General features: G+C 54.3%; 1 protein-coding gene across 6 annotated transcripts in view; it reads right to left on the bottom strand.

The window, feature by feature from the left end:
- Positions 1-21,179, bottom strand: part of GTF2IRD1 (GTF2I repeat domain containing 1) — a 111,644-nt gene that overhangs the window by 38,711 nt on the left and 51,754 nt on the right. For 5 of the 6 annotated variants that reach the window (XM_029220892.1, XM_029220893.1, XM_029220891.1 and 2 more), the window contains 8 exons: positions 15,963-15,988; positions 14,907-15,015; positions 13,961-13,998; positions 13,443-13,523; positions 12,760-12,849; positions 6,058-6,105; positions 5,086-5,151; positions 3,793-3,976 (listed from right to left, as the gene is read on the bottom strand). In XM_029220892.1, the coding sequence (XP_029076725.1) occupies positions 3,793-3,976; positions 5,086-5,151; positions 6,058-6,105; positions 12,760-12,849; positions 13,443-13,523; positions 13,961-13,998; positions 14,907-15,015; positions 15,963-15,988 (642 nt within the window). The remainder of the gene's footprint in view (positions 1-3,792; positions 3,977-5,085; positions 5,152-6,057; positions 6,106-12,759; positions 12,850-13,442; positions 13,524-13,960; positions 13,999-14,906; positions 15,016-15,962; positions 15,989-21,179) is intronic. The other variant, XM_029220890.1, reaches the window with a different exon arrangement.

The following is a 21,179-nucleotide window of genomic DNA, read 5'->3' on the forward strand; positions in this document are numbered from 1 at the left end:
TTTATGTCTCTTCATTTGGCTGGTCCTGATTTGCATCCTTTCTATAAAACTGTCATACAGTGCTTTCCTGGGTCCTGTAAGTCGTGCTAGTTAATTATCAAACTTGGGGAGGGGTCCTGGGAACCCCTGAATTTCCAGCCAGCTGCTCAGGAGTCTTGCTGGGGACTGTGTCCTGAATCCGTAGGGTCTGCTAAGTCTGGGAGGTCGGCACCAGAACTGCCCCGCAGCGCTGCAATCAGACAGACCTTCTGCCACTCCTCCCCTGGACCTCAGTCTCCCATCCGTGTGAATCCACCCATGGTTTTAAATTTCCCAAGGTTTTGTTTTTGTTTTTTTTAACTTTGGAGAATTTGATGAAAGCAAGGGACCCTACTTCCAGAAGAATGCACAAAAGAATATGAAAAGTTTGGATACATGTTTGTTCAAGAATCTGGGTTAAGAATGTTTTTTGATCAAAGATTGAGAAAGTTTGATTTGATTCTGTGCCAACTCTCATCAACTGGCAGCCGCTGCCTGGAGGCTGTTTAGAAGGACGTGGAATTCAGGTTTGGGGGAAATCAACCCATCAGTGATATCCCTCCAAGTGCTGATTTCTCACATATATTTTTACAGGCTCACTGTATTTCAAAATAAGGTCTTCAAATGAGGACATTAGGGTGGGCCCTAATCCAATCTGACTAGTGTCCTCATAGGGAGAGGAGATTAGGTCACAGAGAGATACCAAGGATGTGTGGACAGAGAGAAATGACCATGTGAAGACGCAGCAAGAAGGTGGTTGTCTGCCAGCCAAGGAGATAGACCTCAGGGGAAACTAACCCTGCTGACACCCTGACCCTGAACTTCCAGACTCCAGAACTGCGAGAAATAAATTTCTATTGTTTAAGCCACCCAGTCTGTAGTACTTTGTTATGGCTGCTCTGGCAAACTAACATATATATATATACACACATACGAACATACGTAAGACACACACATACACACACATACATTTATACTTATTGAGATGTAATTCACTCTTTAAGGTACACGCATCAGTGGTTTTTAGTATATTCACAGTTGTTTATGCAGCCATACTTCTAATTCCAGAACATTTACATCACCCCCCCAAATACATATTTTTTAGAAGTAAGATTAATGAGAAGTGGCGATTTTTCACTAATATTCCCAATAGTATTTTTGACTAATTTTTTAAATGAAGAATAACAAAATAAATATACTCAAGTGCTCCATCTCTCTTCTCCAATTATCTCTTAGAATCACCCCAATTGGTCCTTAATCCTAACACCCCAACTGTTCCACTGGACAAAGTTAATCACTCTTTCCTACTTGAATCATTTTCTTTACTTGGCATTCAGAAAACGAATTATCTAAATTCACTTTTTAAAATTTATATATATATATATATTTTTTAAATGAACTCCTGATACAGGCAACCATATGGATGAATCTCAAAAGCTGAGTGAAAGAGCCAGACCCAATGAGATGCACAATGTATGATTCCGTTTACATGACATTCTAGAAAAGGCAAAATGGCAAAAAAATGATCAACTACCAGGTCGCAGGGTCTGGGGTAGCCAACAAAAGGGCACAAGGGAAGCTTGTGGAGTGATGGAAGTGTTTTGTATCTTGATGGTAGTGATGTGACAGTGTGAGTTCGCCAAAAATCAAAGAGTTGTGCATTTTAAAAGGGTGAGTTTTACTGAATGTAAATTAAACTTCAATAAACCTGATACAAAATACACAACATCTTAATTGAGTACCTAAACTGTGCCAGGTCTTTTCTAAGCCTTGACCTCCAGGGCCACCCCCTAAATGGTACAGTGTGCCCCATTTAACGCCCTGAACAACCTACCCAAGGTCAGGGGCAGTAACAGGAGGAGCTGGACTTAGACCCAGGAGCCTGCGAGTCACCCAAGGGCTTCCAGTTCTAAGTCTGAGGGGGTGGATGAGGCAAGCAGCCCCCATGTGCTACGTCCCTCCTGAATGCTGACAGGTTCCCATGTTCTGTCCCCACCCCGACCTCTCTCCTGAGTCTGACCCCCGTAAATCCACCTGCCAACCCTCTCTGGAAGGCCCCCACGCACCTCAAACATAACACACAGCAGACTCACATCCCATATATCAGCAAATTCTACCAGCCTCATCTTCAAGACACTGTCTGAATCTGACAACTTTTCACCATCCCACCCCTACCTTTACCTAATCCAAGATGCCACTGTGTCCCCTGGGCCAGGAACAGCCTCCTCACTGGTCCCCATTTCTGCCCCTGCCCATCCTCCTCAAAAACTTCCGGTGAGTCCTCGTTAAATTTGAAATAAAATCCAGACTCTTTAAACCAGTCTAAGACCCTGTATGATCCAGCTCCTGCTATCTCTTGGGCCTCGCCACTCTCACTCTTCCCTCACTCCCCCTGCACCAGTCACAATGGCGCCTTGCTAGACTTCAAACACACAAGGATGTCCCTGCCTCAGGGCTTTTGCACCTGCTGTTCCCGCTGCTTCAATGCTCTTCCATTGCAAATAATTTGCAAACCTTGCTTCATTAAGTCTCTGCTCCAAGGTCCCCTCCATGGACAGGTTCCTCCTGCCCCTCCTTCTTTGCCCCTTTAACTTGCATCATAGCATTTATCTCTACCTGATACTATATTGTGATTTAATTCCGTGAGATCAGCCAACTCGAGGGCAGGACTCGGTGGCATTTGCTGCTGCATCACTCCTGGAACATGGTGGGCACTCAAGATGTATTTGTGGAAGGAAGGAACCACGTGTCCACTATTTGCATCTCCTGGAGCATCACCCTCTCTGCTTCTCCTGGCGCAAACCAGGCCCCACGAGAGAGCTCCCTGCTCCACACCCCATCACCAGCCTGCCACTCGAGGTGTGAAGGACACTGTGAGTCTCCCAATTTGGGGGCCATCTACCCCCCCAGGGACAACAAACCCTTAAGAGTCTCCTCTTTCTTGTCACTTCCAACCAAACCAAAAGTAAATTTATAAGACATCGCGTTAATACACAGAAGCAAAAAAACACAAAACAGGGATTCCCTGGTGGTGCAGTGGTTGGGGGTCCGCCTGCCGATGCAGGGGACACGGGTTCGTGCCCCGGTCCGGGAGGATCCCACATGCTGCGGAGCGGCTGGGCCCATGAGCCGTGGCCGCTGGGCCTGCGCGACCAGAGCCTGTGCTCCGTGGTGGGAGAGACCACAGCAGTGAGAGGCCCACGTACCGCCATAAAAAACAAAACAAAACACAAAACAGTTCACCCCAGGTCCTCCCTCATCTTTTAAAAATTTAGTAGCTGCCTCCATCTCCTCCAAAGGGACTTTATATCTGAGCTGGCACACAGGCTGGATACACTGAGCTCCCTGGGTCCTCGCTGACAAAAATTAGATGCCCGAGGAAACAGAAGAGACCCAAAATGCCAATGCCTGATTTTCCAGTCCTGGGGTCATGGGGCATTGTCCTCAGCCTGGATGCCCCCTGGCCCAGAGGATGCTCAGAATTATCCAGGAGATCAAGCTGGTGGGTGTTCTCCCATTCTACACCTGGGTAAACTGGGGGCTGTTCTCGTGGGACTGAGAGGGCGTTAGTCTAGTTGCTTAAGGTCCTTCAGGCCTGGGCTGGGCCTGGGCAACCTCGTGCCTGCTCAACTGAGGCCAAACCTCATCGAATGCCCTATTTTTTTTAAAAAAAAAAAAGCCTTCCCCAGTCTGAAGAGGAAGATGGCTACTTGGCGCTGCTCCTGGGTGCCGGGCAAGCCTGGAAGGGCTCCCATGGACCCGGCCTGGCCTTACCTCTTGATGACGAACTGGATGCTGTTGCTGGCCTCCAGGATCTTCCGGAGCTTGGCGATCCCAAAGCAGTTGGGCCTGCGGAGGGAGATGCCTTCAGGCAGCCCCACCACAAACAGCTCCTCTGGGTACATCAGGAACTTGGAGTAGGGCACCTTGACAGGCTCCGAGATGCCAATGGCCTTGGCTGCAGAGATACGGCTGCTGTAGGGCCACCCAGATCTATGGGGCCACGAGCCTCAACTCCCACCTCCCATGTCTGCATGGGGGGGCCGCAGGTGCTGGAGCCCTTTTGAAACTTAGCCCTTAGTTGAACCCTCCTGACCCTCCCGAGGTAAGTACTGTTAGCCCCAGGCTGTGGGTAAGAGACCCAGAGCCCAGAGGGGATGTGACCTGTCTCAGGTCTCAGAGCCCCAGAGCTGGGGGATGTGAACCCAGGTAAGTGGCGTCCCCAGACCTACGCTCAGTTCATGCCCTCATACCCTGGCAATGCAGGAGAAACTGCTGACAGCTGGTGAGACCTGGCATCGGCTCCACCCAAGTCCACTTGTCCCCGTGCTGCCATAAAGGCCCTCCAGAGGGTCCCCCTGCCACCATAAAAAACCCCAACCCCCTGCATGGCCCAACACCACGCCTTGGGAACCAGAGACATCTGAGGCCCAGGCCAGGCACTGCCGCTCACGAGTTCTGGGGCCTAGGACAAGCCACATCACTTCCCCAGGCCTCATTATCCTCATCTGTAAAATGGGCATTAGGACACAGGCATTTTGTGAGATGGGATGGGAGAACTCATGTGAAGCACCTCGCCAGTGCCTGGCCAACCACAAGGGCTGAATGAAGAGTAGGCTTCTCCCTGCCTCCCTGTTTTCTTTCCTGGTCTTTCTAGTAGGAAAGACCTTGTTATCCATCTGTCCTCCTGAGGACCCTGAACGAGGGTGTCTGTGGGTACAGAGGGGCAGTGACAGCAGTCAGAGTGGCCTCTGTAAGCTGAGGCTGAGGCAGACCATGAGTGAGTGTGAGCCTGTTGAAGGAGGAGGTGGGGACGCTGCGTTTCAGAGGGTGGGGTTCTCTGGCAGTGCCTCAGTCTCCCAGAGAGGGAGGTCTAGAGCTGAGGAAGGGGCAGGATGGCAGGCCCTGCGGAGCCCCGGCCCTTTCCCAGTTGGTCCCAGCCCCTCCGGCCCCTCCCTCCTCTGTCTCTGTTCCAGGAGCAGCTGGGATGGGGGGTCAGGCCCTCTGAAAACAGGGCAGCTGGAGGGACGCCTGGATGCCCTCAACCCTACCCGGCTCCTCGCTCACCGTATCGCGTGTTGAAAAGCAGCTCCACCTGCTTCCGCAGAGGCCGGATCACGTCACCATGACTGTCTGAAAGGCAAAGAACAGTTTGGTGAGCCTCCCCAGTGGCAGCAGGACCCTGCTTCTCAGCTCAGGTCCTAGGTCTGCTGGCACCAAGAATGACCCTGTGCTGGGACCTTGGAATGGGGAAGGGTAATGGTGGCAGGTAACCTACTTCCTCAGAAGTGGCTTCCCTGCAGACAGGTCCACAATTCTGGGGCTCAAATACCTGCTTGTGAAATCGGATCTAGGGCATTATCAGGACTGAATGGAAGGTTTTGAGGCCTAAGAATGACCATGGGCCTTTCTACGTGAATGTCACTCTAGACCAGCACCGTAAGTGACTTTGCTAGCTTGTGAACTCTAAGCCTGCAAATTGAGTATGCCGCCACTAGGTGGCAGTGGATGTTGATTAAAACTTCAGAGTTCCTCCCCTGCCAGGCTGGGTTTGGGACTGGGAAAGTGATGCTCCTCTCCTCTGACACCCACTCATTTCGTTCCAGGGGTGGAAACAGACCCATCCTCACCTTGATCTCCCTGCCTGTCCTACTCCCACCCTCCGCAGGGTGGGAATGAGCAGTGTTCCTGAGATTGAACATGTCTATTGGACACAAAGCCAATTTTGTGCTTTCAGGCCTAAATTCGACTTGCTCAGGAAGACTCAGCCTTAAAACCTTTGTGGAAAGAGGCAGGGTGTATATAAAAACAAAATAAGAAAGGCTTACAATTTCCTTTACCAGAAAGAGCTGCTTCTACCTCTGACCGTGTACCTCTTAGTTCTACAAGACAGGTCTATAAACCTCCTCCCAACTCAGGCAGCCCACAGGACACCCACCCCCAAACCCGGTGTTGGGAAGAGACAAAAAGGAGATGCAGGACTGGGGAGGGGAGGAGACGTGGGGGGGGGTGAAAAATGGGGGGTGAACAGTGCCTCACCCTCCACAGGCCTCTCCTCAGGCCGCGGGTCCTCGCTGGGGCCTTTGTCTGAAAAAGAGGGTGCCAGGCAGCCATGTTCATCATCTCCTGCACCATCAAAGTCAGGGCAGACAGGTGGGGAACGGCAGGCCCAGACTCTGGAGCACGGCATGGTGACTCCCAGATGGGATCATGGACCCCAATTTTGCACAAGCACCTGCCCTCGCCTCCACGTGAGCTTCAGAGACCAGATATCCTGTGACATTTGGTAAACACCCCGTGGAGACCAGCCCTGCACCAGCCTGTCCTTCCATCTACTGACTGCCAGGTTCTGTTCTAGGCATTGAAGACACACGGGAACAAGACAAAGCCTTGTCCTCCTGGTGTGATGTCAAACATTACATACGATGCCAGATAGCAGTGATGCTGTAAAGAAAAACAGAGGGAATTCCTTGGCGGTCCAGTGGTTAGGGCTCCACGCTTCCACTGCAGGGGGCAGAGGTTCTATCCCCAGTCAGGGAACTACAATCCCACATGTCACGTGGCATGGCTGGGTAAGGGGATGGAGGAAAGGCAGGTGGGGGCGTGGAGCCATCTAGGGTCACGTGGTCCCAGCGCATCTGACAAGATGACACTGGCTCTGGTCTGGGCACAAGAGACCCAACCTTGTCCCCAGGTGCCCGTCCAACAGGCAGCAAGGTCGTGGCACAGTGAACAACAGGGGAGGTGAGGGCTCAAGCTATACAGGGGAGGGGTGAGACTGGCCTTGGGGGGCCGAGGGGGGGTACACCTGGGCTGGACCCAAGTGTCCAGGGAAAGCAGTGGGGTGGGAGAGGGACACAGGCAGGGAGGGGGGAAGTGTGTGTGGGGAGGGTGGTGGCAAACTCAGAGATGGCGGATTTCCGCAGCAGGATGAACTCCAAGTGCGGACAGTGGAAGTGGGGTGCAGGGGGTGGGGCACAGGCCGACAGGTGGGCTGCAGGGCCTCCATCAGCAGCAGCTCTTTGGTGCCAAGAGCTGGAGGAAGGCGTGGGGACTTTCAACACTTGAAAGAACCAGAAGGAAACTGCGACTTAGGAAGTTTGCTGTGCGTTTGCCAGGTGCTTTCCCAGGAAGGGCTAACCCTTAAACAGCCCTTCTCAGCCCCTGACACGAGGCTGAACTGGTGAGGGGTGGAGAAGTCGGACCTGGGTCTGCTCTTGGCCAGCTGGTGCAGAGGATGCTCGGTGATGAGGGATGCAGGGATGTTCCAGATGGGATCATGAGTGGGATAGAAAGCGGCTGATCCTGGGAGAGCTGCCCATGGTCAAGGCCCACTCACGGACGGAGAGAAGGGGAGCCTGCATCTGGGATTGCCAGACAAGCCTAAGCCTTGGGGCTCAGCCCGGAAGGTTCTGGAAGGTTTCATCTATGCTCAGCCTCTGATTTAAAAAGGGCCAGGCCTGAGCTTTCGGCCTAAATTTTCCTCATGGCAATAGGTACACTATGGGCAGGTAGATGCTGGGCCCACCTGACTCTGCCTGGAGGCTTTTTTCTGGCTGTGGGAGCAGACCAGCAAGGTACAAGGGCTGAGACCAATGCCTGGAAACAGCTCTCAGCCAGTGATGGAGGGCAGATCACCAGCCCAGCTCCCAGCTTCCTCAGCTGCGTTAACTCAGGTGTGTGATTTACGTGGGCTCCCGTGGTCCCTCAGCTCAGCTGCCCACAGGGGCGACGGTCCTGACGGCACTGCTGTCCTGTCCAGTCCCCCTTCGTACCTGGACTGCCCTTCCCGCACTCTCCTCCCAAATGAACGAAGGCCCCTGTCTCAGGGGAAGCCCCTGGGGGATCCCAAACTCACCAACTTCATCTTTGCCATTTCTAGACAGAGAGGGGCAGACAGGAGGAGAGGAGTCCGGTGGGGACAGAGGGACAAGCAGTGCTGCCAGGGAGGGTTCCCTGAATCAGGGAGCTGGATCTGTCTCAGGGCGGAGGGAGATGCCCAGATGTCACAGTGGCAGCACCGATCAAGTTCACGAAATGGCTTGAGAGGAACAAGAGGGGAGACCAGGAAGTCTGTCCCCGCTCTGAGCTGTCCGTGTGTGCAGGGCCACCTCCAGGCGGTAGCAACAATCTGAGAGCCAGGCAGGATATGACCGGACCCAGACACCCACAGGGAACCAGCTCAGCTCTGTGGCTCCACTAAGGAGGGGTTTCTGCCAGCCTTTGTTGTAGGACCCTGAAAACAGAAGGAAGCGGGGCGGGGTCCTCTCCCGGGGGGCGGGGGGCTCTTTCAAAGGCAGCAGGAGATGATGGCCTGTGTACTTTGGGGGCCCTAATTCCAAACGTGAGAAAGTTGCCTGCTTTTCCCCCCACCCCCTGGCATGGCGCGGGGCTACTTACCCTGAACAAACCCGTCCATGTGCTCACTGCCTCCCCATTTTCAACCTTGGTAAACGATCGAGGGCATGACCAGAGATGCCCAAGGCACCAGGTGAGCAAACGAGGGATGATTTGTACAGTACAGTAACACCACCAGTTGGCAGAAGCCTTTCCAACAGAAATGGCACCATGCTGGTCCACGGTCCCCCAACCCCAGGGGCCTCCACAGATCGGGACCCCCTTGGTCTTCTTTTTTTTTTTAATTTATTAAATTTATTTATTTTTGGCTGCGTTGGGTCTTCGTTGCTGCGCACGGGGCTTTCTCTAGTTGCGGCGAGCGGGGGCTACTCTTCGTTGCGGTGCGCGGGCTTCTCACTGCGGTGGCTTCTCTTGTTGTGGAGGACGGGCTCAAGGCGCGTGGGCTTCAGTAGTTGTGGCCTGAGGGCTTAGTTGCTCCACGGCATGTGGGATCTTCCCGGACCAGGGATAAAGCCCATGTCCCCTACACTGGCAGACGGATTCTTAACCACTGCACCTCCAGGGAAATCCCCCTCGGTCTTCTTAATTCTGCTGTGAATGCAGCCAGGTGACATGCGACTTCTTAAAGACCAGGCCACACTGTCAGCTCATCCTGAGCCTTTGGTCCACTACACTCCCCACACAGTTACCGGATTGCTTCCAATTCCACTCATGCCCAGCCCGTGCCTGACAATATTCTTTCTTCATTACCAAGGTATTAAAAGCACATCGCAACTGATTTAGGGAGTGACAAAGATAGATCACTTAACCTAACATAGCTACTTTTTTGATATTTTTCTCCCCCCAAAACAGTGATCATGTTTTCAACACAGTTGTAAACACCATCAGCTTTGTGTCTTCTACAGTCTCCCTCGTTGCCTCTTTTTAGTGGCTAATAGTCCATCAGGAGGATACTGTTAACAGTTCCCTGACAGCTGGACAAGCTTTTCATGGTCATCATTAACGCTGGCACGAACATCTCTGTGCAGAAAACACTGTTCACATTTCAGACAATTTCCTCGGACTGGGTTCCTGCTGTACGTAGGGGGGAGGGGGTGGTGGTGCTCATTTTCACGGCTCTTCAAGCTGACACATTTCTCTAAAAAGCAATTTGCCCATTTGCGTTCTTACCAGCACCAGGTCTGTGCCCATTTCCCCATGCGCTCAGCCAAAGTTCTGTTCAGTTAAAAGGTGCAAGAGATGCCCCTTTGTTCAAGCCCGTTTCTCTGTGGCTGCATGCGTTTGTTTACTGTCTGTCTCTTCTTCTGTGGCAGGTACTGGGATGTACTTACTACTCAGATCCCCTTCAAGGAAGAGCTTGTTGGCCTAGCAGCGGGGAGTGTGGTCAGTGGGCAGCTGCCCCTTCAAGGACTGCCCTTCCAGGGTGGCCCACATCTCGTGACTGATTGAGGTGGAGGTATAAAGGCCAGGATATCCAGTGCAACTGGGAGAAACTCTAAGGGGCCTTTCTGGCTCCGAGCTCCCCGTGGGGTTGGTGGACGTGTTGCTGCAGCCAGATCATGGCTTGCCTTCCCCCTCGGCCCCCCTGTGCTTCTGTCCCCTCCCTTACATAGGTGTTGATCCCAACGGCAGCCCCTAATAAACACCCCACACATTAAACTCCATCTCAGAGACTGGGCCCCAGGGAACACAATCCATGACACACGTCCTGGGGCTGTGAATTTTTCTTGTGCATTTCAGCCCAGTGTTCTGGTCTGTCAAGGCCATGGGGAACACCATTCTTGGATGGACTGACCATTCCTCCCCAAGGATCTGCAAATCGCATAATCTTGCTGCCTAAGGTCCCTTTATCCAACTAACTGACAAATGTTTGAGGAAGGACCAAGCCCTCCAGGACAACAGGGGAAACCTTCCCCATGTGGAGGCTGGGGTCCCCCTGCAGCCCTCCCTTTTTTTGCTTGAAATTCAAATAACTTTTATTTAAATTGAAAACAATACTTAAAACTGCATTTAGAGTCAAAACCCTTTTGTTTATAAAAATCATGAGGAGCTTCCGCAGCCGAAGGGTCATCTGGAGATCTCGATGTCGTATGAGCCAACTCAGTCCCGTGGATGACCCCACACTGGGTCCCCTCTGATGGCTCACAGTCGCCCATGAGGAAATCTGTTCCAGAACTGTGCCTGGGACTAACGCACGGTCCACCTGTTTGCAATTGGGGCAAAACCTCATCTCCAAGTCTATCTCTGTTGTCAGCTCATCTGTGTCCGCTGGGACTTCCCACGTCCTATGGACGTCGTAGGTCTCCTTATTGAACTGGACTCCCAGGTCCTCCTCACTCTTTTCTGTTTCCAGACCATTCTCCCTGACAGAGAAGACGGAAGCAGACGAGGAGCAGAGATATTCTGCCTTTATTCTGTCACCAATTAACGCGGCACCACCCATCTGGGCCTGTAGGAAACCTCCTTATTTATTTTTCCAGTCACTTGTTTATTTTTGGTAGGGGAAATGTTAAAAAGTGCAGTAAAGCATACAGAATATTACAACAAACACTCATGGACCTATCAGCCGGAATGAATACACATTAGCATTTTGTCATACGTGCACACGATTTTTAAAAATAAAACATTAGCAATACTATTTTTACATCTCCAAACTTATAGAAATGCTATATTGTCTATATCCTTCTGCACTTGCTTTTCACATTGAACATTATGAGATTTCTTCACACTGTTCATTTAAATACACCTACTATGCTTTTGCACAGTATCCTTAAGCAATACCCACCCCTCTCCCCTCCTAATCAAGCCCACACCAGACATCACAGGCAAGGGAAACAAATTCCAGCCATCTTCCTAAAGTTTGCCGCCCTGGCCCTGCATCCCTTGTTACAGAGCCTTCCAAGCTCAAATCATCTAAGTACTAATATCGTTTTCTGCCGTATCTGCAAACCTTCTATAATTTACATACTATTTGTCTTTATAATGATTCACTTAAAAAAATTTTTATTTTTATTTTTTGGCTGTGCCACGCGGCACGCAGGATCTTAGTTCCCCAACCAGGGATCGAACCTGCGCCCCCTGCAGTGGAAGCGCGGAGTCTTAACCACTGGACCGCCAGGGAAGTCCTATAATGATTCACTTTTTAAAAACATTAACTACGTGTAATAATTCTTACTTCTTATTATCAATAATAACATCTGTTGAGAATGGTTGCAGCTGAGAGCTGGGCATGTGAGATTCATTAAGCTATTCTTTTCAACTTTGGGTGGTTTTGAACATTTCCAAAATAAACTTTCATAAACAAAACACACAGAAACCCTACCCTCTCCCTGCTGCTATCCACCTGCCCAACCATTCCTCTTGCCTAAATTATCGTCAGAGTCTGTTTCTGTCCTTGTCCCCAGACCTTCTGCAGTCTGTTCTCAGCTCCACGGTCAGGGTAAACACTGTTAAAATGTACTCCATTAGCGCCAACCCCCGCACTGGTTCCTGTCTCTTCAGAGTTAAGTCTCCAGTCCTTCCTTTGATGTACACAACCCTGCATAACTCACCCACCACCTCCCTTTCCCCACCTCACTCTGTTCCAGCCACCCGGCCTCCTTGCTGTTGCTGAGACATGCTGGGCATAGCCCACCTCAGGGCCTTTGCCCATGCTGCCCCCTCTGCCTGGAAAATTCTGTCCTGATATCCACACGGCTCCTGCCCGCACCTCCTTCAGGTCTTTGCTCCAATGTCATTTTCTCAGTGAGGTCCTCTCTGACCACTCAAATCCTGTAATAACCACCCCTCCTGCCCCTGATACTTCCCCTCCTGGCTTTGTGTCTCCCTATAGCACTTACCACCATCTGACTTTCTATTTTTCTTTTTTCCTTTTTTTGGGGGCCGCACTGCACAGCTTGCAGGATCTTAGTTCTCTGACCAGGGATCAAACCCGGGCTCCTGGCAGTGAAAGCCTGGAATCCTAACCACTGGACCGCCAGGGAATTCCCCTATTTTCCTTATTGATTTGCTTATTACCTGTCTCCCTGCACTGGGATGTCAGCCCACAAGGGCGGGGACTTTGGTCTGTCGGGTTCACTGCTCTGTCCCCAGCACCTTGCACGGGACCTTGTACATAGTAGGTGCTCAATAAATAGTTATTGAATAAATAAACAAATTTATCCAAATAGGAGCTCCTGGGAAAGACAGAGTAACCAGACTTAATATTAACTCAAAGGCCTATTTCAAGCTTTCAGAAAGGAACCTGGCCTGGATGGGGGAGCCAGGCATATACTGAGTTTCTTCCAAGGGGGACAGTCAATACCAAGAAAAGTCTAGAGGCTTCCTGGCCCAGCCCTCTCCCTGTTACATCCCAGGGAGGTGGGTCCCCAGCCCATTTCTTACCAGTCAGCATCTCCATCCCGTAACCGGAATCTTCCGAGGGCACGTGTCCAGGCATCGAGTCTGTCATTTCCTCAGAGGTTGGGGAAGGGTCTGGAGGCAAAACTCCAAATGACAACAGCATCTTCTGTCTGTCCCACCCCGTCACAGTCCCTCAGGGACCTCCCAGCTCAGCATGCCCACAGAGCAGGACCCTTAAGGAAGCTGCACCCTGGACTCTGGGAGGGTAGCTGTGCCAGAGGACAGCAGGGACCCAAGGGGCCTGGAGCCTGTGGTTACCCCATACTGAGCCTCCAGATGACAAGTACATGCCCTTCTTCACAGATGTGGAAACAGATGCTCAGAGGGACCCAGGTCTGGAGTCAGACTCAGATCCTCTTACTCCAATGACCTTTTCTTTCCCCCGCAGCCTCTCAAATCCCAGGGAAGCCAGGCCAGAGAGGTGAAGGCTGGGGGGACCTTTAGGAAGGTCGGAGCTGAGACCTGACCCCCAGCCCAGAGGGCAGATGTGGCTACAGAAAGCACACGCAATGCTGCACCCTTTCACGATCAGACCAAACAGTGGCCTGGCGACCCCTTCTTGGCCGGGGCAGGTGCTCCAGAGACAGAACAGGACAGCCCGGGAGGGGACACGGTGGTGCTCGACCCCTGTACCTTCAGGCGGGGGTGGCAGGATCAGCCCTTACCTGGGACAGTGACCTGAATGATATCTAGATCCTCTGGCTCAATTTTGATGGGTCTCAGCCCACCCAGCTCCCCAGAGGTTCCTGTGAGGGGGAAATGAGGAATCTGGTCAAGTGTGGCCGTGAGCTCAGCCGAGCAGGGGAGTCATTCTTGAACATTCTCCTGTGACTTGTTAGTAGTGCCAAGAAAAGTCATGTCAGCCCTGGTGTCTGAGCTATAGGTAGATACAACGTATAAACCTGGCAACTGAGGCCTGCATCGCCAAGGATGTGGAGGCAGAGGTGATACCCGAATCCAGGTCTCCCACAAAGCCACCCACATCCCACCTGCCCCTCCCGGCCCCCAGCGAGCTCCCATCATGCTCTGCGGCCTGGGGGAGGGTCAGGGGACAGGGGTGGACGGAGGACATTCATGAATACCCAGGATCGTGGTCTGAGCCGGCCTCCTCCCCAGAGCTGCTGAGTGGGGCTGGTGGACGCCCTCCCACCCCAGACACGCGCAGTGGGGTCCAGCTCCTCACCTGGCCCACAGTCTTCAGAGAGACTGCTTTTGTCCGACCTGTGGGAAGGAAGCCGAGAAATGACATGGCATCAGCCCCAGCTTTCCCCCTCCAAGCAGTCAGGGGCCCACGGTGGCTGCCAATTCAAAATGCACCCCTGACCACATCTGCTCCCATCCCAGCGGGATCCACGCCGCTCACCTCCTACGCCAGCAATACCCCCAGTGCCCCATCTCCCGGACAGCAGTCTCCTGGCTGCCCCAGCAGAGCTCCTGATCTGTACCCTGGGGTGACATGCGGGGCGTCCACCTTGCCCACCAGCTGGGAGCTCCTGAGGCCTGGGACTGGCCAGTCTAGGAGCCCCACCACTTAGTGCAGTGGGGGTTTGATCAGTGCTTGTTGGGGGCACTGAGAGCTGTAGGGACCACCCGCCTGGAGAGGGTTCAGGAGTCTGGGGAGGGGCTTGGGGAGTGAAGCTGGGCAGGACCCTGGGATGGAGGATTCGGTTCATTCATAGAACACTGTCGGGGAGGCCTGGGCTGGACATGGGGATTCCGGGATAGATGGCCCATCCCTGGCCCCCAGGAGCCCAGGGCCTGGGTGGGGGGCACTGGTGAATGGCGACCAGGCCATGAGCTGAGTGCGAGGCCTTGTGGACACGCAGGGCAGATTCCTGACCTAGTCTGGGTGCCAGGGAAGGCTTTTCAGACTAGATAACGTATGGCTAGATCCCAAGGGGTGACAAGAATCCTCCAGGTGGAAGAAAATTGGCGAAATCTCTGTTCTCCTTCTGGGTCCCTTTAGATTCTCCCTGGCCCACAGTGGGGTGAGGCGTACAGGTGCCTGTGCAGGATAAACCTGTGCAGGGTGTCCAGGTGGAGTGAGACGCTGGGCCCAGCATCCTCCAGCCAGCCCTAGGCCTCGCTCCTCCCTGCAGAGCTGGCGCAGAGTCGGGGTGTGGCCTTACCGAGCAGTCCCAGCCAGGTCTAGGACGGCAGCACGGGAGACCTCCGCAGAGATGTCCTCGGGCGGGCTGGCTGGCTCCAGCTTTGTGGGGTCTTTGGTAAACTTGTTCCCTGGGGGGAGAGCCGGGGAGGGGCAGGGTGGTCAAGGCGAAGGTTCTCCAGCCTCCACTGCCTGCGTGGCACCCAGCAGGGGCCTCTGGGGGAAGCTCCTGGGGGCACCCCTCAGGTGTGGTCTGGCCTCTGTCCCTCCTTCTTGTGGCCTCCATGTCCAGCCAAGCCAGGAAGGGGTCCAGGGAGAGATGCCTCCCCTGGGATGAGGAATAAGGATGCCGGGGATCTCAGAGGATTTGGCAGGAGGAAGAAGCCAGAAACGGCTGTCCTGACCTCAGGACAGGGGCTATGCTATTGGGGCTGAGGGAGCCCTTGGGAAAAGGACCGAGTCTCTCCCAAGGCTGTACCATGGGACCATTCTCTCATTTAGTTATCCCAGGAACCCAGAGGATGGTGCTCTTATCTTTTCACAGATGTGGAAACTGAGGCCCACATGACTGTGCCCAAGGTCCCAAAGCTGGGGGGAGGGAGGTAGGGCTGGTATTGGGACTCAGATATGTTGCACCCCAAGATCCGTGCTCCCTTTGCTGCACCTGGCAGAGCCCGCCTCTTCCTCCTGAGAGGCAGGCCACCCACTGGTCATGGCCTGGGCACTTCGGTTTGCATCTAGACCCCAGTGCTCACTAGCTAGACTTCAGGGAAAAAACCAGAACCCACTTTATAGGACTGTTGAAAACTAAATTAAATTAAAATTAAATATGCTAACAGCTTAGGAGAGTAACCATCACATGTTAGTATTCAGCAAATGTCAGCTTTATTATTCCCCATCCAGGGCTTCCCGTGTCTGGAGGGGATGTCCTGACAGTCTGTCTGCGCCTGGGAGCTGGGGCCCCCGGATACAGAAGCCACACCCAGGCTCCCTCGGGTCCGGTGTGGTGGCAGCTCAAGCACTCTTGGGGGCATCAGCTTGGTGGCTTCAGAACAGACTAGACGGTACCCACACATACCTGTGAAAATTCGCTCATCGAACATCCTGGGGAGAGAGGAGAGACGGGCATGAGAGGGGAGCCGGCCTCCAGGTCCCCTCAGTGACGGTCACTCAAGCCCCACATGCATGGCTGCAGACCTGGGCACCGGGCTGGCCTCACATGGGGGCAGAAGAGGGCACGGTCCGGAACAGCCAGATACCCCCAAACAACCAGACATCCCGAACCATTTCTCCACAGCCAGGGAAGGCACTGGCCAGCCCCTGTGGGGGTCCCAGAGGGTCCAACCTATTCATCTCAACAACCCAGGTTGGGGGGCAGGGCTTCCTCGGGCCCTGAGCTCTCCTCGGCCACAGCTGGCGGATAACTCACACCCCTTTCCCACCAGGGCTCCGCAGCCTTTACCCACCACCACCTGTGTCTCAGCGACAGGCAAGGGGTAGGCCCTGCTCCCAGGAAGCTCTCTGTCGATGGCACAAGCCAGGAGCGTTCCAGATCACAGCCTCACAGCGTGACATGTGGGACCCCTCCGGTTTGTCTCAGAAGCCAAGGGGACCCAAGCAGGGAGGGGGTCAGGAAAGACTTCACAGAGTTGGGGATGGCAAGCCCAGGTGGGAGGGCTGAGAGCTTGTCCAGGTAAAGGCACAGGGAGGGCTGGCAGCTCCATCTGGCCGGCTGGAGGCGTCCTGTGGGAGGTGACCAGCCTTCAGTGCTGTGCCCAGGCATGTGGTCTCCACACCGTGGGCAACGGGGAGCCCCCAGGGGGCATGGCACCCTCAGATCACTCCATCACCACACAGAGGATGGCTTGGAGGGGGGATGGCTTGGAGGGGGGATGGCTAGGGGCCCAGGGGCCATCTGGGGACTCCTGAGTCATCCTGATAAGACACCTGGAGTTCTTATTCTTGGAAAACGAGGATGGAGTAAAGGTCAGCGAGGGAGCTGGGATCACCTGGCTGCCTACCTGCAGGGCTGCTGTTCTTTCTGCTCTGCTCCCAGACCCCACCAGGGTGGCTCCCAGCGGGCTGGGGAGCCTCAGGCAGCTGGTCTGGGGGGCCTGCAGCAGAGCCTACGTGCCATGGAGAGGCTGGACAAGGGGACAGGGCTTTGGCCACTAAACTGGCACCCCCAGAGGCGACATGGGACAAATGAAGTCCCGCTTGTCTGAGTCCAAATACAAGGGGGCTGACAGTGCCCAAGCCGGGCCCAGAGGGAAATTCAAACAGAGGCGAAAAGGTCAGTGACAGAAGGTAGAGCGTGTGGGTTACCAGGGCGGTGAGACCCCAGGCACGGCATCCTGTTCTTATTCTGAGAGGCGCAAGCCTCCCCCACTGTTCCTGGAGGTTCATGCTCGTCTGGGTCCCCCAAGGCCGAGAAGCAGCCACAGCGAATAATTCTGGAGAGAACTGGCTTCCACTCTGAGGCATGCTTCCTCAGCTCCACCCAGTGACGGGGAGGCTCCCAGCATTAACAGCAGGTTTTATTATTTATGGTTATATTTACCTATCAAGGAGCACAAGGGAGGGGGTGTGACACCTTGGCCTGCAGTTCCTAGTGGAGTTGGCGGGCGGGGAGGGGGGGAGACAGATGACAGGGAGAAAGTCTGATCTGACGTGGCTCCAATGCTGTGACAGACGCCCTCATGGGCTGCCCGGCCTGGAAGGCCCACCTGATGAGCACTGAACAAGGGTCGCTGTTGCACACTGCAGAGTTCTAGGACCCCCTCCAGACACTTTTCCCTCTGAAGTCCTCCCTTAGGTAGAACCGACACATGTGAACTCAGAGCCTCTCGCTCTGGGCTTGTGTCCTGGTAGAAACCGGGGATTTAGGGGTCAGGGCTGGGCATGACTGGGGACCCAGGGGCCAGGAAGCCCCCTTCCACTAATAACAAGACCCACAGGCTTTGTCGAGGGGCTTCTCCCTTTTGTCAGGAGAGCACCCTGACCTCCCCCCCACTGCAGACACCTGGGCTGGGGTGGCAACTCCCCCTCCTGGCTGCTTCCTAAGCTCTCTGTTCTCTGACTCCCTTCTGCTAGGACGATCGCAAATGTGATCTCAAATGTCTCCCTGACGAGGCTGGGGTGTGCAACAGTGAAAATGCACTGGGGCTCAGAAAGGAGCAGCCTCTGGTCTAAGCACCTTGCTCACATCCCATCAGCACTATGGGGCCTGAGCAATCATTAGCCTTATTTTATTTTATTTTATTCTTTAGCCACACGGTGCAGCGTGTGGGATCTTAATTACCCCACCAGGGATCGAACCCATGCCCCCTGCAGTGGTAGCGCAGAGCCCTAACCACTGGACCGCCAGGGAATTTCCCTCATTAGCCCCATTTTATAGACGAGGAAAGTAAGGCAGAGCAGTTAAGTAACTTGCCCAAGGACACACAGCTGGAAAATGGTAGGGCCAGGATTCGAACCCGGGTTGTCAGCACTGATTAACTACTTCTCTACACGTGATGGAGATGAGGTCAAGGGAGAAGACTCACGTTTATTGAGCATCTATTTCATGCCAGGTATGTTATGTCTACCTCCTCATACTATGTTGAGAAAAACCTGAGGAATAGGGCATCATTGTCCCTATTTTTACAAATCAGGAAACTGAGGCTCAGAAGAGAAGCGCTAGTCAAGGTTTTCACGTGCTGTGTGGCTTCAAGCCCAGTCGGCCTGATGCCAAGCCTCCTCCTCCAGGAAGCCCTACAGGCTTGCTGCTCAGATGCCATCGAGTCTACACCTGGAAACATGCTGTTTGATGCTCCCAGGACTCATCGCAGGAGTGACCACCCCCCATGACTCGCGGTAGCCCCTGGGGGCAGATGGGGACTGTGCCTGCTGTTTCGTGAAGTCCTCAGTAGAGCTCAGTGAAGGGCTGGGCCTGCAGGAGGTGCCTGGCAAATACTAGTGAAGGATTAAACGACCTACAGTTTGGATAGAGGGAGATGAAGGTCAGCCACAGTGAGGACTCAAACACCACGGTCAGGAATGTAAGGGGTCACTGGGATGCCCTTGCTGCTTTCTGCTCTCCTAGCCTCCTCCCTTGCTACCAGGAGTCAACTGAAGGAAAAGGACTTAGGCAGCAGCAAGAGAGACTTAAGCTAGACAACAGGAGGCACTACCTGACAGAAGGCCAAATGATTTTGTTTTTGGCCCCGCCACGCCACTCGGTTTGCGGGATGTTAGTTCCCCAGCCAGGGATCGAACCCAGGCCCTCAGCAATGGAAGTGCAGAGTCCTAACCACTGGACCGCCAGGGAATTCCCTCGAATGATTTCAAATCCACCTCCAGAATGATTTATCAAGTGGGACCCCTGGTAGAGGTTGAGAGGGAACAGAGGTGGCTCAGATGTGGTCCCACTGCCGCCAGTGATCAGGGTGATGGGGGGCTGGTGGGGACGCGGATGGGGGGAAGAAGCCATCTGCTGCGGAAGGGGGAAATTCTTTCCAACTGAGGACAGGGGAGGGCTTCTAGACAGAATAGTGAGCCTTGAAAGACAGGACAGGTGGGAAGGAGGGTGGGGAGCAGCTCCAGGCAAAGGAAAGGGCTTCAGTGATGGCTGGAGGCACGTGAGGAGGCAGGAGTTCAGAGAAACAGGAGGGAAGGCGGAGCGGCACTAAGGCGGGCACGGTGGCTGCTGACGGGCTGGAGTGTGGTACCCTGGGAGCCGCTACACCGGGGCTCACGGAGAGTGGGGGAGCGGGGAAGGGTTCTGAGCAGGCGTGCCCCACAGTCAGAGCTGACTCTCAGAGTCACCTCCCTCGGTGGCAGTGAGACGCCCGCCCAGCTCCCTGGCCACTCTTGGCCTCCTCTGCTGGCGGCCCCAGCCTCTAACGTGGGGATCCCAGAGTCCATCTGAGTCCTCTCCACCTTTTCTTTTTTTTTCTTTCTTTTTTTGTTTTTGGCCACGCTGCATGGCTTGTGGGATCTTAGTTCCCCGACCAGGAATTGAACCCGGGCCCTCAGCAGGCAAGAGTGGAGTCCTAACCACTGGACCGCCGGGGAATTGCCCCTCTCTTCTCTTCTCTGTTTCTCTCCTGCCCGTGATCCCTTCCTGGCCCACGCTGCCAACTCTCAGATTTTTATCTCTAACTCCCAGACCTCCCTCCCGAGCTTCTGACCTCTCAGCTGGGCTTCTGAAAATTCCATCTCCTGATCTCCTCCAAGGTGAACTCACTCAGAAACATGGGAGTGACCCTTCCTCCCCACTCCCCTCCCCACCTGCACGGTCCACTCACCAGCATACCCCGTCACCGCTCAGATTCCATCCCCAACCCAGCCGCTCTCTCCCTGTGCCCACCACGCTGGCCTGGCCCACGGCTGCAGCAGCCTCCTCACCAGTCTCCTGCTTCTGCTCTCTAGAGTCCGTTCTCCCCCAGCAGCCAGGGGGCCAGGCAGACCCCAGCTCTGGCATCCAGCAACCCTGCAGAGGTCCTTCCCAAGGCTCAGAACAACTCCACGCTCTCAGGGTCAATCCCCACCCTCTTGCACCCCAGCCGTCTGGGCTGCTCACTGAGGTCAATTCTTCTGCCCAGACACTGCCCAGCTGGGTGCAGGCGGCCCTTCTCAACCTCCCAGCTCTGGCTTAACCAATGGGACCTTCTCTCAGAGGCCCCCGGGCCACCCTAAACAGGTCTCCTCCTCACCCACCCACCATTTTTCTCTCTCCTATTACCCTGTTTATTTCCTAAGCTCTAACAAGTTAGATGGCCTGAGTCCAAATTTGGACAAGCACTTTCATCCATCCATCCTTTTATTCCACAGATATGGACTGGCATCTCCTGCATGCCAGGGACTGCTGTGGGCGCTGGGGATTCAGCCACGAGCCACACAGTCCCTGCTTACAGTCTAGGGCAACAAACAATCAAGCAGGCGCGTGGGTGCGTGCACACGCTGGGAGCACGCCCTCAGTGGGCTCCCAGAATGGATGCCTGGGAAGGGCCCGATGCAGGCAGTGCTGCTGGAGGCAGGGGGCTGGACGGCATGGCCTCTGGCCCCCTCCCTCTCTAACTATTTAGGAGGAAGCAATCCCAGGAAGCCTGGCATTGCCTGGGGATGCCTGCTCGCTGGTGAGTCCGGCCAGCTGTGAGGACAAGGCCCCCTGTAGGAGTTGGGAGACAAGGCTGGGGGGTGGGTGGCAGCAGACCGGGGGGAAGGGGCTGCAGTTCCAGAGTCCATAGTGCTCTGTCTTCTCCCGCCCACCCACACCTGCACCAGGGAAACTGGCCACCTGGGAGGACAGGAA

The sequence above is a fragment of the Monodon monoceros genome, unplaced genomic scaffold (assembly GCF_005190385.1).
Source record: "Monodon monoceros isolate NGI ecotype Baffin Bay Population unplaced genomic scaffold, NGI_Narwhal_1 Super_Scaffold_13, whole genome shotgun sequence".
In the NCBI taxonomy this organism is placed as follows: domain Eukaryota; kingdom Metazoa; phylum Chordata; class Mammalia; order Artiodactyla; family Monodontidae; genus Monodon; species Monodon monoceros.